Source organism: Cibotium barometz, chromosome 37, assembly GCF_041138505.1.
Source record: "Cibotium barometz isolate CiBa-2024 chromosome 37, ASM4113850v1, whole genome shotgun sequence".
Taxonomy (NCBI): domain Eukaryota; kingdom Viridiplantae; phylum Streptophyta; class Polypodiopsida; order Cyatheales; family Cibotiaceae; genus Cibotium; species Cibotium barometz.
Genome location: NC_141082.1, coordinates 2,605,489 through 2,619,948, shown reverse-complemented (window position 1 = coordinate 2,619,948; position 14,460 = coordinate 2,605,489). Strand labels below are relative to the sequence as shown.

The 14,460-nt window shown below is 45.7% G+C and overlaps 1 protein-coding gene across 2 annotated transcripts in view; it reads left to right on the top strand.

The window, feature by feature from the left end:
- The first annotated feature begins 780 nt into the window (after window positions 1-780).
- Window positions 781-14,460, top strand: part of LOC147616838 (U-box domain-containing protein 44-like) — a 76,461-nt gene continuing 62,781 nt past the window's right edge. Inside the window, exon 1 of one of the 2 annotated variants that reach the window (XM_086776475.1) lies at window positions 781-1,591. In XM_086776475.1, coding sequence (XP_086632601.1) covers window positions 977-1,591 — 615 coding nt within the window. In that variant the 5' untranslated portion in view covers window positions 781-976. The remainder of the gene's footprint in view (window positions 1,592-14,460) is intronic. The other variant, XM_086776476.1, reaches the window with a different exon arrangement.

The window sequence follows — 14,460 nt, the reverse complement described above, 5'->3', positions numbered from 1 at the left end:
CTTTATCATGTTACACACACACACATTAAAACCTCTCCCTTCAAATGTTACTTTCAAGTTGATCACATTTATGCCAATCAAAAAATAAAATGTTTACACATCTTAGCTTTATCATGTTATATACATACATACATACATACATACAGACATACACACACACACACACACACACACACACACACACACACACACACACACACACACACACACACACAGAGCTTAGCCTATGGTCTTATGCCGCAGTCGATTGGGGATATTGGATTTCGAACTGCTCAGTAAAAATTAGGAGATGCTCCTTGTAAAAAATGTTGACGCTTAGATTTTTGGTTAGGAAATTTACACTTTCAATTATGAACACTTACTATTCTCAAATTCCCAAAAGCTATGGTTGCACTTATTTTTTTTTGTGTGTCATTAGCATTCTATTTGTATTTGTCCCACTCACTCACACGCGCGCTCTTGAACACACATACCATTGCAGTTACTTTATGTGTGTAAAAACACATAAATTGAACGCGATATATATGCCATTCTAAACAATGTCGCAGCATTGCGCGGGTCTCGTACTAGTTTTTTATATTGAGAGAGTTGGTACTTCATGAGGACATGCATTTGAAAAAAAAAATTGACGACTACCAGAAAGGAGCAAAGTACTCCGTGAGAACACCTCATATCCTCTACAAAGCGAGGTGCGTGGCTTGTAACGTGGAAGCACCGGGTTCTAGGACATGTATTTTTGTGTATTGAGAGAGTTGGTACTTAATGACAATGGCACTAATCCAATTGGAGATTTTGGCCTTTTTGAGCTACCACCAACGACAACGAACCTACATTATGACGAGACTCCTGCAGTCCCCTCTTCCTCTTCTATGATCGATACACATAACTAGGGCTAGGTCACGTCTCAGAGGTCAATGAAGTTTATGTCCGAAGTCAACGAATCTCACGAGGCACAATATGCGACCTCAACGAGCTAATGGATCTCTCTGAGCACCCTAACAAGAGTGTGAGCGAAAGAACCAAGAGATCGGATGTGGATGCCTGGCCAGGCTTCCACATACCCAGCCACAGCCAGCATTCCGAAGGGAACCTTCGTCTTTCAGATCACAAGAATGTTGAGCCCGTTTACGAATCCTTTGTTTGCCCCTTAACCAAGCAGGTCATGCAGGACCCTGTTGCCCTGGAGAATGGCCAGACCTACGAGAGAGTTGCCATCGAGCGGTGGTTCCAAGAGTGCAAGGACAACGGCCGGCCTCCGGCCTGCCCAGTCACTGGGATGGAACTCGATAGTACGGCATTAAAGCCCAGCATCGCACTTCGGAGCACCATCGAAGTGTGGATATCCCGGAATGAGGCGGCACAGATCGAGAATGCAAGGATTGCCGTGGCTTCCAATAGCTCGGATGAAGACATGCTGCATGCATTGAAGGATGTGCATGCTCTCTGCTCGAATAACAAAGTCAACCAACAGAAGATAAGAAGTGCTGGTCTTATACCCTCCATTGTCGAGCAGCTGAAGAATAGGGAGGAACTGCGGTGTGCAGCTCTTGCCACGCTTCGTATCCTATCCAAGGACGAGGATGATAACAAGGTATTACTGTTCATTATTCATGTGTCACTAAAATTTTGGAACCTGTTTTAGCACATGTGCGCTCATGGTTTCATATTGATACCTTTTTACCCGTTGACTATACAGCCTGTTTCTAGGCTGTAGCTTAGGTTCAAACCTGTTACTCGCTGGTCAGCTGATTGGGCTGAAAAGCACGTTGGCTAGAGTCCCCTGGACTTTTCAATGGGTATTGTCACATGTTTGGTCAGGCCATTAGCTAAAAAAAATTCCTATGCTCGATACTCTTTGAGCAAGGGTCCTTATATATTCTGTCCTATGCATGTCCTTCCCTACAATTGCCATGGCTACCCTCATGTTGCTCTGCTCGCTAGACACGCATTGATATCTATGTTGATGCATGCTCACATGGGTGTGGGTCATGTGACGGCCCATTTCAGTGCTTTGTGGGCCTCATGCACCTTCACCATGGCAAGTGTAGAATGCTTGTGCCTATGTGCTAGGGTTTTAAGAGATAGAAAGAGAGAAGAGAGGAGTGGATCTTAAACACAGCACACACAAGAACTTAGAAGTCCTAAACTACTGTATTCTATTACATACAAAAAAATACTGTATTCTATTATATACAAGAAAAATGTTACAACTGAATTTCTGAAGTACAAAAAACAATTGAAAGTGTTGATTACAATTCTCAGCCCAGTGCTCTGCTGTAGTTTCTCCTTGGGCAACCCTTACAGCAGAGAGTCGCTCTGTTGACTTGTGCGCTTGAGAGAATGCAGATGGAAATGATGAGGAATTTCCTACGCACGTGTATATAGCACCCACCATCAGTGCTGATCTGGTATTTTTCCCATATTTTTTGGTATTTATTTAGCATTTATTGTCATTTATAAATATAAACTTTATTAAATAAATGACCAGCCAACTTGACCAGCCTCTAGTTAGTATAAATAGGCTTGCATAGGGCTTAGTTTCTCATTCAGTCTTCAGTGTGCTAAGAGCTTTCCTCCTCAGCCCTAGGAGTTCCATTGCCTTCAGCCCTAGACTAATCCAGCCCTATTGGAGCTTCTGCGTTTGCTTCTCCAGCAAGGAGACCTTGCGTTTTGCTTCCAATCAGCCTCTATAGTTCAACGCAGCCCTTCAGACCCTAGGCGCCTGCATTCAGCATCTATTCAGGTCCAAATCAGCGGCAGATCTGCGTTTTCCTGCATAGTGACCAGCCGCCTGCAGATTCAGTCCTGCACAGTCCCCAAAACAGTACATCAGTCTGCGTTTTTCTGTCCAGCATCAGCCCAGCCATGCGTTGACAGTTTCCAGCAGTTCTTCCATGCGTTTTTCAGTCCTACAACAGTTTACATCAGTAACCAGCCTTCAGTACATCATCCAGGCATACACCAACCCTCTGGTAAAGATAACCAAGCATTCATAAGCATTTACAGCATTCTAGCATAGCTTAGAACAGTCCACCATCTCCTTTTCTCAGCCTCAGGTGTGCAGCCCTTCCTCATGCCCTTGGGAAGAGTGCATAGGCTCAAGATCAGTTCATCGAGGTGTTTCTACAACCGTGTACAGTTCAGCCAGGCTTCCAATCCTCCGAGATCTTGCGTTTGGCTTATCTACAGCCCACAGTCATTCTCTCTAAAGAAATAAAGCCAATACTATCTCGTTATCGGGATAGGGGGCCCTTCAGTGGGTAATTCGGGACCCAATCTGGTGTACAGTTCTCATATATCTCTCTCTCCTCTCTTTAAAGTTTGAAGTATTGAAATGGATTACTAAACTCACGAAACTCAGGATACAGAAGACGGTGTGAGCATTTGTGTGACAGGATCTTCCAATACAAAGACTTCCGCTGCATATCACATTGGTATCAGATTCAGATTGTCCACACACACCGTATCCTAGCGTGGGGTCATCCTTGGATGGTTAGATTGCGCTCCGGCACGACCACCGACTTCAGCATCATGTCTACAGAAGAGAGCTCAGAGTACTCATCAGCCGGAAGACGTCTCCCCCGAAGGAGACCATGTTCTTCCGCCTACAGCAGACACCATAGCTCTTCTTGGAGCTCAGAACCAGCTGCTCATGGAGCGTCTCCAACTCTTGGAGGCAGCAGCAGCACGTCCTTCTACACCTCCAGCAGCACCCGACTACATCTTCCTCTTCTTTCAGATGGAACAACAAAGGAGAGAGGATGAGGCCCGAAGGAAAAGAGAAAAAGCAGAAAGACGGGACTATGAGGAAGCCCAACGCAAGATCAACGAAGACCGGCGTCATGCTGAACTCGCCGCTCGAGAATAATACCGTGGGCTTGATCGAGAACGTATGTTACTCGAGCACCAATGGGAAAAGGAGGCCATACACTTGAGGCATCAGGAGCTCTTCTCAGTCTCCCCAGTCATAGGTGTCACCAGCCAGCATTCGCAACAGCATCAACCACCATCATTCGCAGTCAACCAAACTTCAGTAAGTATGATAGTAAGTGTGATCATTCATCAGTTAATCAATTTATTCATCAGTTTAATACTCATTTGCCATTAGCTACGATCATAGACCCTCAAGACAAAGTCCACTTAGCGGCTCCCCATCTCACTGGTGAGGCAGTCACTTGGTGGCAGCATTGGTCTAGTATTCATACAGACCATGCCACAGGTGTCAGAGCCTTTGACTGGGATATCTTTGTCCATGACCTGAAGACCAGATTTCCCTCGTCCCAGTACATGACCGGTCTGAAAGAAGTTTTATGGACTTAGACAGAATGGATCCTTAGTGCTTTAGTTTTCCGGTAAGGTTATTACTTTAGCACAACAGTTAGGGTTGTCTGAGTAGGCTAAGATGGAGCAATTCATTCGTGGATTGGACAACATTTAGTTCACAGTTCGTAACTTTGAACCAAGTACATATGACTGGGCTCTGACTCTCGCTCAGAATGAAAAAATGAAGCTTAATGGGGGCAAGCCCAAGCAGTCATCTCAGTCCAGTACCAAACCCCAGCTAATTGCTGCACAGACAGGGAAAGGTAACGCGTCTTCTAAAGATGCTAAGAAGGACAACAGTAATAGCTCTAGTTCAGGGGGTAAGAAAGATAAAGAACCTAAGAAAACCCCTGATGAAAAGGCTAAAACAGGCATTACTGGAGGTTATCTCCTTCAGAGGAGCAAAGGAAGTACCTGTCAGAAAATAGATGTTTTTTTTGTCATATTATAGGGCATGGTAAGAAGGATTGCCACAAATGGCAAGCGGCACAAGCCGCCAAAGCTTCTTCTGCCACAGTTGCCACAGCCTCCCCAGCTCCTCCAGCCCCGCCTACTACCTCAAATGCAGTTCAACTTTTACCTTTCATGCATCCTATGCCATCTGTGGTATTTGATGCTAAGGAGGAGGGTGAGAGCGATGCTGCTCAGAAGAGCCTCATCCGAGCTTATGGCTCTGCCCAGGGTCAACAGTTTGTAGTCCTTTTCGATATGGGTAGTTTTGAAGACGCCATCTCTCCCCAATTGGCTAATAAATTGAACTGCACATTAGTCCCATATCATCTGGATGTGGACGGGTTTACACCTGGTCTTCGCACCCACATTTCCCAGAAGGCACAGCAATTTGCCTTTGAAGTTCAGAAGGCCTCATTTCAACGAGATTTCATCGTCTCACCTCTGTTTGGTGTGACATGATCTTAGGAATTCAGTGGTTCCGTCAGTACGAGCCTATTCCCGATTGGGGGCAGGACACTTTTACTATTTGTAAAGGTTTTCCTGAGCCTGTCATGGTTCGTGGGGATAGAAGCATTCTTGGCATCCCATTGATTTCGCATCTCCAGGCCAGACGAGCTATCCGCAAGGGAGCAGAAGGAGCACTCCTTTATGTTTGTGCTCAAACAGTCCCTCCCTCATTAGTAGCATCTGTTACATCTTCAGTCCCTCAGTTAGCAGACCTCCTATCCAGACACCAGGACATTATGCTTAGGGATGATCTCCCGCCCAGTCTCCTACCCTTTGCCCTGAGGACCATCACATTGATTTGGTCCTTGGATCAGATCCTCCTAGCAGGTTTCCCTATCGTCTTTCCAAGACTTTAGAGGGCGAGTTAGAAAAGCAGGTATCTGAGCTTCTCCGAGCCGGATTCATTCGGCCTTCTTCCTCCCCATTTGCTGCACCTATCCTATTTGTCAAAAAGAAGAACAAGTCTTCATGCCTTTGTGTAGACTACAGGGCATTAAACAAACTCACTATCAAGAATAAGTTTCCTACGCCAAGGATAGAGTACATTTTGGAGCGTTTAGACGGTGCTAAGTTTTTCACTAAGATCGACCTCAAGAGTGGTTACCATCAGGTCCGCATTTTTGAAGCTGACATTCCAAAAACAGCTTTTCGGACAGAGCGTGGTCACTACGAGTTCGTAGTCATGCCTTTTGGGCTTAAAAATGCACCCGCAACGTGGCTGTGGTTTCTTGACCAGTTAGTGGCTGTGTTTTCCTTTGGCTCCTGCGTTTTCATCCTGAAGGCTGCGTTTTTAACATTGGTGGTTACGTTTTCTTCTGGGGTGCCGTGTTTCAGCTTTGGTGGCTGCGTTTTTGTGGTGGCAGCAGCACTTTCTCTCCTATGCGATCTTCTCCATCATTCGGTGTTGGTGGTGGTGTATGGGCTGCGTTTTCAGCCCTGGGCAGCAGTAGATGTTTTCTCGCTTGTGCTTCAGTGTTGCCTTTGCTTGAGAGGGGGCTGTCAGTCCTGTGCTTTCGCGGTGTTGGCATTTGGAGTAGAGTCCTGGACAACAGTTGATGGTCCTCTTCTTCGCGTGTGGAGCGTCATAGACTTATGGCATCTCCAACTTGCCTCTTGTTCGATGGATCTACCTCCTTTGTGGGTGTTTTCTGGCAAGTTTTGGTGGATTGTTTGCTACTGTCCAGCCCCTTTCTCTCTCAAGATCATCAGTGGCACAAAGGCTTGTGTTGGGGTAAAGGCATTATGCCCACCCTTATAGTGTGTACAAGCCCATAAGTTATAGTACATAGTACACTTAGTACTTTTAATGTACTAAGTGCACTATGTGTACTAGTGCAATATACATGTGTGATAGGGGAGTCACACACTCATCTCATTGAGTTGACTTATCCCCACAACTCTCTCTCTCTCTCTCCCTTCTTTCTCCGTGTGTATGTCTCCCACATGAAACCCTAATTCTTCTCCCATCAACTGGTATCAGAGCTTGGCACGTGCAGAGGAGCTTTCTGGAGCACATGCGCTGCAAACAGTGAAAGTCGACTGTTGAAGAGCTGGAGCGCTGGAAGTCACCTGTGTGCAGTGTTGGCCACGAGTTGCAGCAAGGCGTTGGCCCTACGTGGCAGGAGTTAGCGGAGCTGGAGGAGTCAGGCAGAAGTTTAGCGGCGCTCAGCTCATCGCTTGTAGCGTTGTCAGGGCAGGCGTGTCAGCGCTGGGCAGCACACGTAAGCAGGCGAACACGCTTGTAGGTGTACGCGTGCGTGCGCTTGTAGCAAAACGCGTAGATGTGGGCTGCCCAGCCAGCAGCGTGGGCAGCTCAGCTGCTGCCCAGCAGCAGCCACGCTGCCCAACCAGGCAGCGCAGAGGGCTGCCTAGCCATCTGTACCTGCACAGCAGCAGGCGCATCAGCATCAACACACGCACAGCAACGAGCAGCAGCATCATCGTGCAGCACCCTTTTCAGCAGCAGCAGCATCCGATTCAGCAACATCAGCAAGAAGCGTCCCCCCCTTTCTGCAACAGCATCAACACAAAGAAATTCAGCCTGCAAATTGTAGAAAATCAAAAAATTAAGAGGTATTTGCCTTCAATTTTGGGATTTTCCTTGTCAATTATCATCAATTGAGCAGGTACAGGTTGCAATGGCTCAAATTTGAGCACAATTGGCAAAATTGGTGACATTGGTCACATTCAGGATCAATTTGCAGGAAATTAGATGTCAAAATTTGGGGCTTTTGATGTAATTGTGCAATTAAGCATTCATACAGGCTGTATGGTGAGAAATCGCACATTCGGGCAAAATTGCAAGAAATTGATGTGCAAATCAAAGGGCTTTTGTGCCGATTGGGTTGATTTGCATGTAGGCACTCGCATTTGATGCTTTGGGCTATGTGTTGATGCTTGTCAAGCACTCAATGTGCCTGTAAATCAAGGGGCTTTTATGTGTTGGATGTATATGTTGCCAGGGGGAAGCACTGTGAAGACTCTGGATGCATTCATGTGCGTTTATGTACCATGTATGATCAGAAATTGATCTTAAATCAAGGGGCTTTTCAAGATTTTATGCTTGTTGAGCTTGGCAAAGCAGCAGGCAAGACTTTTATGCCTTGAATCCTCAGAAATCAGCTTGCAGTCAAGGGGCTTTTGCCCAATTTCTGTTCGGGACTGTTGTATGCAGTGGTCGGGACTGTAAAAGTCTGATTTTCACTCATTTGGACAGCCAGTAGAGCATTTATTGCTATTGTACCTGTTGGTACAGATTTGGTACAGCTTTGTACAAGTTTTGGCATGGCTGCACATTGATTTGAGTGACCAAAAGGCTCAATTTCAGCTGCTGTACTTGCCGGTACAGGTTTGGTACATCATTGGTGAGCACTTAGTACTGCTGTACAGTACTTTGGAAGGGCAACAGAGCACATTTAAGGTGCTGTCCTAAATCTGCAGCAACCAGATTTTGGTGATTTTATCACATACAATGGGAGTAGAGTTGCATTTGTGCTTCCGCAGTGGGAGATAAACTTTGGGAGAACAACTGTGAGCACTTTGTGTGCTTTTGGTGCAGTGTTTGCACATCTTGCAGGGAGTCAGGCATTGACAGGTTGCATATTGCTATGGCAACCACAAGTGAGAGCTCTTCATTGCTTCACATCAAGAAGCTTGAAGGCTCACATAACTATGACATTTGGCAAACCCAGTGCTATAATGTGTTGCTCCAGAAGAAGCAGCACAAGCCCATCAAAGAAAGGGGTGTAAAGCCCGCTTCTCTTACTGCTGAAGAGTGGGAAGATATGGATGAGCTGGCAAGATCTACTATCATGTTGTCTGTGTCAGACTCTTTACTTTTCAGCATTCGTGAAGAGAAGACAGCTTGGGGAATGTGGCAGAGATTGCAGGACTTGTATGCCCAACAAAGTGCCTCAAGCAAAGTGTATTCGTTGAAGAAACTCATAGGTCTTCAAATGAAGGAAGGGGCGTCTATGGCAGCCCATCTAAATGAGTTTAATGGTATTGTCAGCCAAGTTATAAATCAAAAGTTGGCAATGGACGATGAGTTCAAAGCCACCTTTCTCTTATGCACTTTGCCAGAGAGTTGGGACAAATTTAAGATAGCCATTAGCAATTCGAATGCTATGCTGTCATATGCAGATGTTGAGGGTGCTCTTCTTCAAGAAGAGATGAACAGGAAAAACAACTCTGTTGGAAAGTCCAATGCAATGAATGCACGTGGGAGATCCCAGCAAAGGGGTAAAAGCCAAGAACGGGGAAGGAGCAAGTCCCGCTCCAAAAAGGACTTGGAATGTCATTATTGTGGCAAGAAGGGACACATCAAAAAGCAATGCTACAAATGGAAAAATGATCAAAAGGAAAAGGGAAAAGGCAAAGACAATGACAAAGATGTAAAGCCAAAGGGCAAAAGTGGAGTCAAGATTGAAGAAGTCAATGTGTCACATGCAGGTGACAGTGAGGATGAAGTCCTATTCACGTCTTCACTTGATGCCCATTCACTTCTTACAGGAGATGGTCATGGTATGCACTCATGGATCATTGATTCAGGTGCCTCCTTTCATGTCACAAGTTGCAGAGACTTGTTTGTCAGGTATACTGCTGGCAATGAAGGAGTAGTTTATTTGGGTGATAACCATGCATGCAAGATTCTTGGCAGAGGTGATGTGAGGCTTGTGTTTTCAGATGGCTCACAGCTTATGCTCCATGATGTCAAGCATGTGCCTGAGATCAAGAAGAACCTGCTTTCTACTGGACAGCTTGATGATGCTGATTATGTTACCACATTTGGTCGTGGAAAGTGGAAGATTAGTAAGGGCTCACTGGTTGTTGCCAGAGGCTCTAAGGTGGACACTCTTTACTTCATGCATGCAGGTGTTTGTCACCATGCTAATGTAAATGCAACCGAGCTGCCGGAAATTTCTATGTGGCATAGCCGGTTGGGACACATGAGTGTCAAAGGAATGGAGCAATTGTCTCGTTTTGGTTACTTGCCTTCTCTAAAGTTTTCAAGTTTTCAGTTTTGAGCATTGTATATATGGCAGGCAACTCCAGTGCCCCCACAAGAAAGCTCTTGGACAGAAAGATGCTCAATTAGAGCTTGTGCATACAGATGTATGTGAGATGCCTCAGCTTTCTTTGGGAGGGGCAAAATATTTTGTGTCATTTATTGATGATGCCACACGCAAGGTGTGGGTCTATCCTCTTCGTTTGAAGAGTGATACATTCTCAGTGTTTCAGAAGTTTGTTGCTCATGTTGAGAATCAAACAGGCAAAACACTGAAGGCTTTGCGTTTCGACAATGGTGGAGAGTATATGTCCAAACAGTTTCAGGACTTTTGTGATGCTAAAGGCATCAAGAGGGAGCTCTCTACTCCTTATGATCCTCCACAAAACGGGACAGCAGAGAGGATGAACAGGACCATTCAGGAGAAGGTCCGTTCTATGTTTTCACATGCTGCGTTACCTCATGGTTTTTGGGCTGAAGGTGTTATGACAGTCGTTCATCTTATAAACAGGTCACCTAACACGAGGCTTGGTGGGAAAGTGCCAGAGGAAGTATGGACAGGGAAGCCTCCGTCCTACAAGCACTTGAGAGTGTTTGGTTGCGTTGCGTACGTGCACATACGCAGGGAAATGCGCACCAAACTTGATCCTAAGTCTCACAAATGCATATTCCTAGGATATGGTGACAGAGGTGAAATGGGGTATAGACTTTGGGATCCAGTGAATAGAAAGATTATACGCAGCAATGATGTCATTTTTGATGAAACATGCATGTATAAGGAGCTGCAAGGCAACAGGAGCCTGGCAGAGTCATCTTTGATGATGATGGACATCATGGACAACAACCAAGGGCTGTAAATCAGCCATTACAGCAGCAAAACCAGCCCTTAAATGGTGCTGAAAATGGTCCAAATGGACAGCCAGAGGTGGCAGAAGATATCCCTATGGATATACCACAGTTAGAGGAGATACCGGGCATGATATTTCAGCCTTATGGCATGGAACAGGAGCCACCATTAGGTGATATGCAGGCTGGACAGCAACCTGCAAATGATGGTCATTGGGTACGGAGGTCCACAAGACCCTCCAGAGCCCCTGACAGGTTTGTTCCAGGGGTTGACTACTTGATGCTCACTGACTGTGGGGAGCCCTCATGTTACAAGGAGGCTTTACAGAGGGTAGACAAGGCTCTTTGGGAGCGTGCTATGAAGTCAGAGATGGATTCTCTGCACAAAAATGGAACATGGAAGTTGGTGCATTTGCCTGCAGGCAAGAAGGTTTTGCCATGCAAGTGGGTTTACAGGCTCAAAGTTGCACCAGATGCAAAGCCAAGATACAAAGCCAGGTTAGTGGCTAAGGGCTTCAAGCAGGAGTATGGTGTGGACTTTGATGAGATCTTCTCTCCAGTGGTCAAAATGACCACACTTAGAGCTGTATTAGCTTTGGTTGCTCATGATGATCTGGATTTGATTCAGATGGATGTGAAGACTGCTTTTCTTCACGGTGATCTCCATGAGGAGATATATACGCTACAGCCAGAGGGTTATGCAGTAAATGGAAAGGAGAAGCTTGTATGCAAGCTGAAAAAGAGTCTTTATGGGCTCAAACAGGCACCAAGGGAATGGTATCATAAATTGGATACATTCATGAAAACACAGGATTTCAGGAGAAGTGACATAGATCACTGCTTATACACCAAGAAAGCTTTGGATGGCAGTCTATTGATCCTCATCTTATATGTTGATGATATGTTGATTGCCGGGAAATCTTGTAAAGAGATGGATGCCTTGAAGAAGAGGCTGCATCAAACCTTTGATATGAAGGATTTGGGTGATGCAAATCACATTTTGGGTATGCGGATACTTCGAGACAGAAATCAGCATGTGTTGTATTTGTCTCAGAAGGAATACATTGGCAAAGTTTTGCAGAGGTTCAATATGGACGGGGGGAAGAAGACTAGTACTCCTTTGCCTCCATATGTGAAACTCAGTGCTATGGACAGCCCACAGTCGGATAGTGACAAGGCATTTTGGCATAGATGCTATCAAATTTCTGCTGAAATGCAGTGTGGGGCAGCCAATTGATGCATTGAGTTCTCTTCCATGTGCATGGGATTCTTTTCTCCTCTCAAAAATGAAATTTTCTTCAATTTTTCTTCTCTCGCGTGAACACCTCTTATGAGAAACATTTAAGGGATATTCCATTGTTGCATTGTGACAGTCAAAGTGCCATCCAGTTGGCAAAGAACCCTGTCTTTCATGCAAAGACGAAGCATGTGGATGTGAAGTATCACTTCATCAGAGAGGTGATAGAGAACAAGCAAATTCAGCTTGTTAAGATTCATACGGATGACAACCCGGCTGATCTGTTGACAAAGAGTTTGCCTCCGGAGCGGTTTGCTCATTGCAGACACTTGATGGGCATTGGATGAGGCCAGTTTCAGCCTTGATATGGCCTTGTATATTATCATGTACATGCTGATTTTGTTTTCCTTCATTTAAGGGCACTTTGCCTTTAAGTGGGAGGTTGTTGGGGTAAAGGCATTATGCCCACCCTTATAGTGTGTACAAGCCCATAAGTTATAGTACATAGTACACTTAGTACTTTTAATGTACTAAGTGCACTATGTGTACTAGTGCAATATACATGTGTGATAGGGGAGTCACACACTCATCTCATTGAGTTGACTTATCCCCACAACTCTCTCTCTCTCTCTCTCTCTCTCTCCCTTCTTTCTCCGTGTGTATGTCTCCCACATGAAACCCTAATTCTTCTCCCATCAGCTTGCTTGCAGAGATGTGCTATTGCCGTGGATTTGGGTTCCCCCTTGGAGGAGGCATCTATCCTTGTTTCTCTAGAGCAGGTAAGGTTCCCTCCCAATGTATAGGATTAGGCGCTTGCTACAGTGCATTAGACACGACGGTGTCATTGCTACTCTTGTGGAAAGCAGCTTCATTTGGCCAAGGATTGCAAGACCAAAGGTACAACCTAGGCCAGGACCAAGTTTTCAAAGATGGGCAATGATCATATACAGGATGATGACTCTGGTACTTCTAGTGTCCCCAAGGTTGCACAAGCCAAGGAGGACTTGGATGATCAGCTTCTATAGTTATAATATAGATAGTTCTCCCCCATGTGCTTCCAGCCAGAGGAGGCTTGTGGGTGGGAGAGGGGGCTGTTAGTAGCTCCATTTTTGGTGCATGGGATCCGTGAGTCGGAGTTCCAAGCATTAAAAATATTTGGTGAGACAAGTTCATTTTGGAGCTATGAGCTAGATGTGTTCCAGGTCTATTGCTTGGTGTAGCAGAGTTTATGGACTGGATGTGTTCCTAGTTCATTGTTTCAGGCTTTTGGGATGTGATGTGTTCACAGTCCACTGTTGGGGAATAATGGGCGCGGTGTGTCCAGTAAATCATCATTTTATTCTTGGAGTTTACCACACTCTTGTGTGGGAATTCGGAGCCAAGCAAAGTTCCTTGCTATTCGTGGTGGCAATTTGTTTCGAGGAAACATGTTGGCAAGTGCTCTTTCTGCGGTGTATCCGGTACTGCGCAATATTGGAGTGTCCATGGTTGCATCTTCATCAGCTTATTTTCTTTAGACCTTTGTTTTTTGTAGAGTATGAGCTGCAGAGGGGATGTTAGAAATTGTGCATCTCAGTGTATTTGGGGAAGGCCTATTTATGGGTTTTATCCATTTATTCTCCTCTTTAGTAGGTTGTAGGTTGTCTGCCAGCTTCCCAACACCACTATAAAAGGGGCCTCCCATATTCACTTGTTCATCATCTAACCTATTCATAGGCACATGTTCTGCACCATTTGCTGGCCGGCATTGCCATTGTAAAAGCCTCTTGCTACATAACATGATGTTCATTGTCTAATGTCTCTCTCTCTCCTTTGCTCTCCCTCTCTCCTATGTTTTTCTTCCGTATTGTGCAACTTTTTCAAAGAGGACACAGTATTGGGTCCCGAATACCCTATGTAGGGCCCCCACCACAAATGGTGTATTTGCTTTATTAGAATGATGTAAATCTGAAAATAAAGACTGGTTCTTGACCTGCACTTCTTCACCGTAGTTGAACACTTCCCCTTGGCCGTCCTGGCCCTTGGAGCGCAGCAACACTTGTGAATAATCAGATGCTTTGACTGAATTCTGCTCTGGGTATGTATACCCCGCTACAGGGGTTGGCTTGTTTGCTAAAACCCGACGACCAGGTCTTTTTGCAATAAATGCTGTATTAAATCAGCTGTTTCGCATGAGCTGGGCTGCTGGGCAGCCCTGCGCAGACTGTGTGGGCTGCCCCCACACTTGGCCGACTGGCTGGGCAAGGCCCTAGAGCCTGTCTGCTGCCCTTGGGCTGGCCGACAGCCTGCTCAGCCCCATTCTAGGGCTGGTGGGCAAAGCGTGGGGCCCTCCTAGCCCCTTAGGGTGGCTCAAAAGTCTACCCCATGTCCATTGCAAGAGATTACTCGCTTTTTTGGGGTAGCCCTAAGGGCTGGCCCCTTTCTACATGCAACCTACATGCTTCTATACAGATGCTTGGCATCTGGTTGCAAACCAAATACACAGGACACCTTATATCATTCCAGAGGGAGACTCACATTACAGATTGGCACTGCTTCATGTGCAGGACAATGCACACCTGACCTCGGACCCGTAGAGTGGAACCGT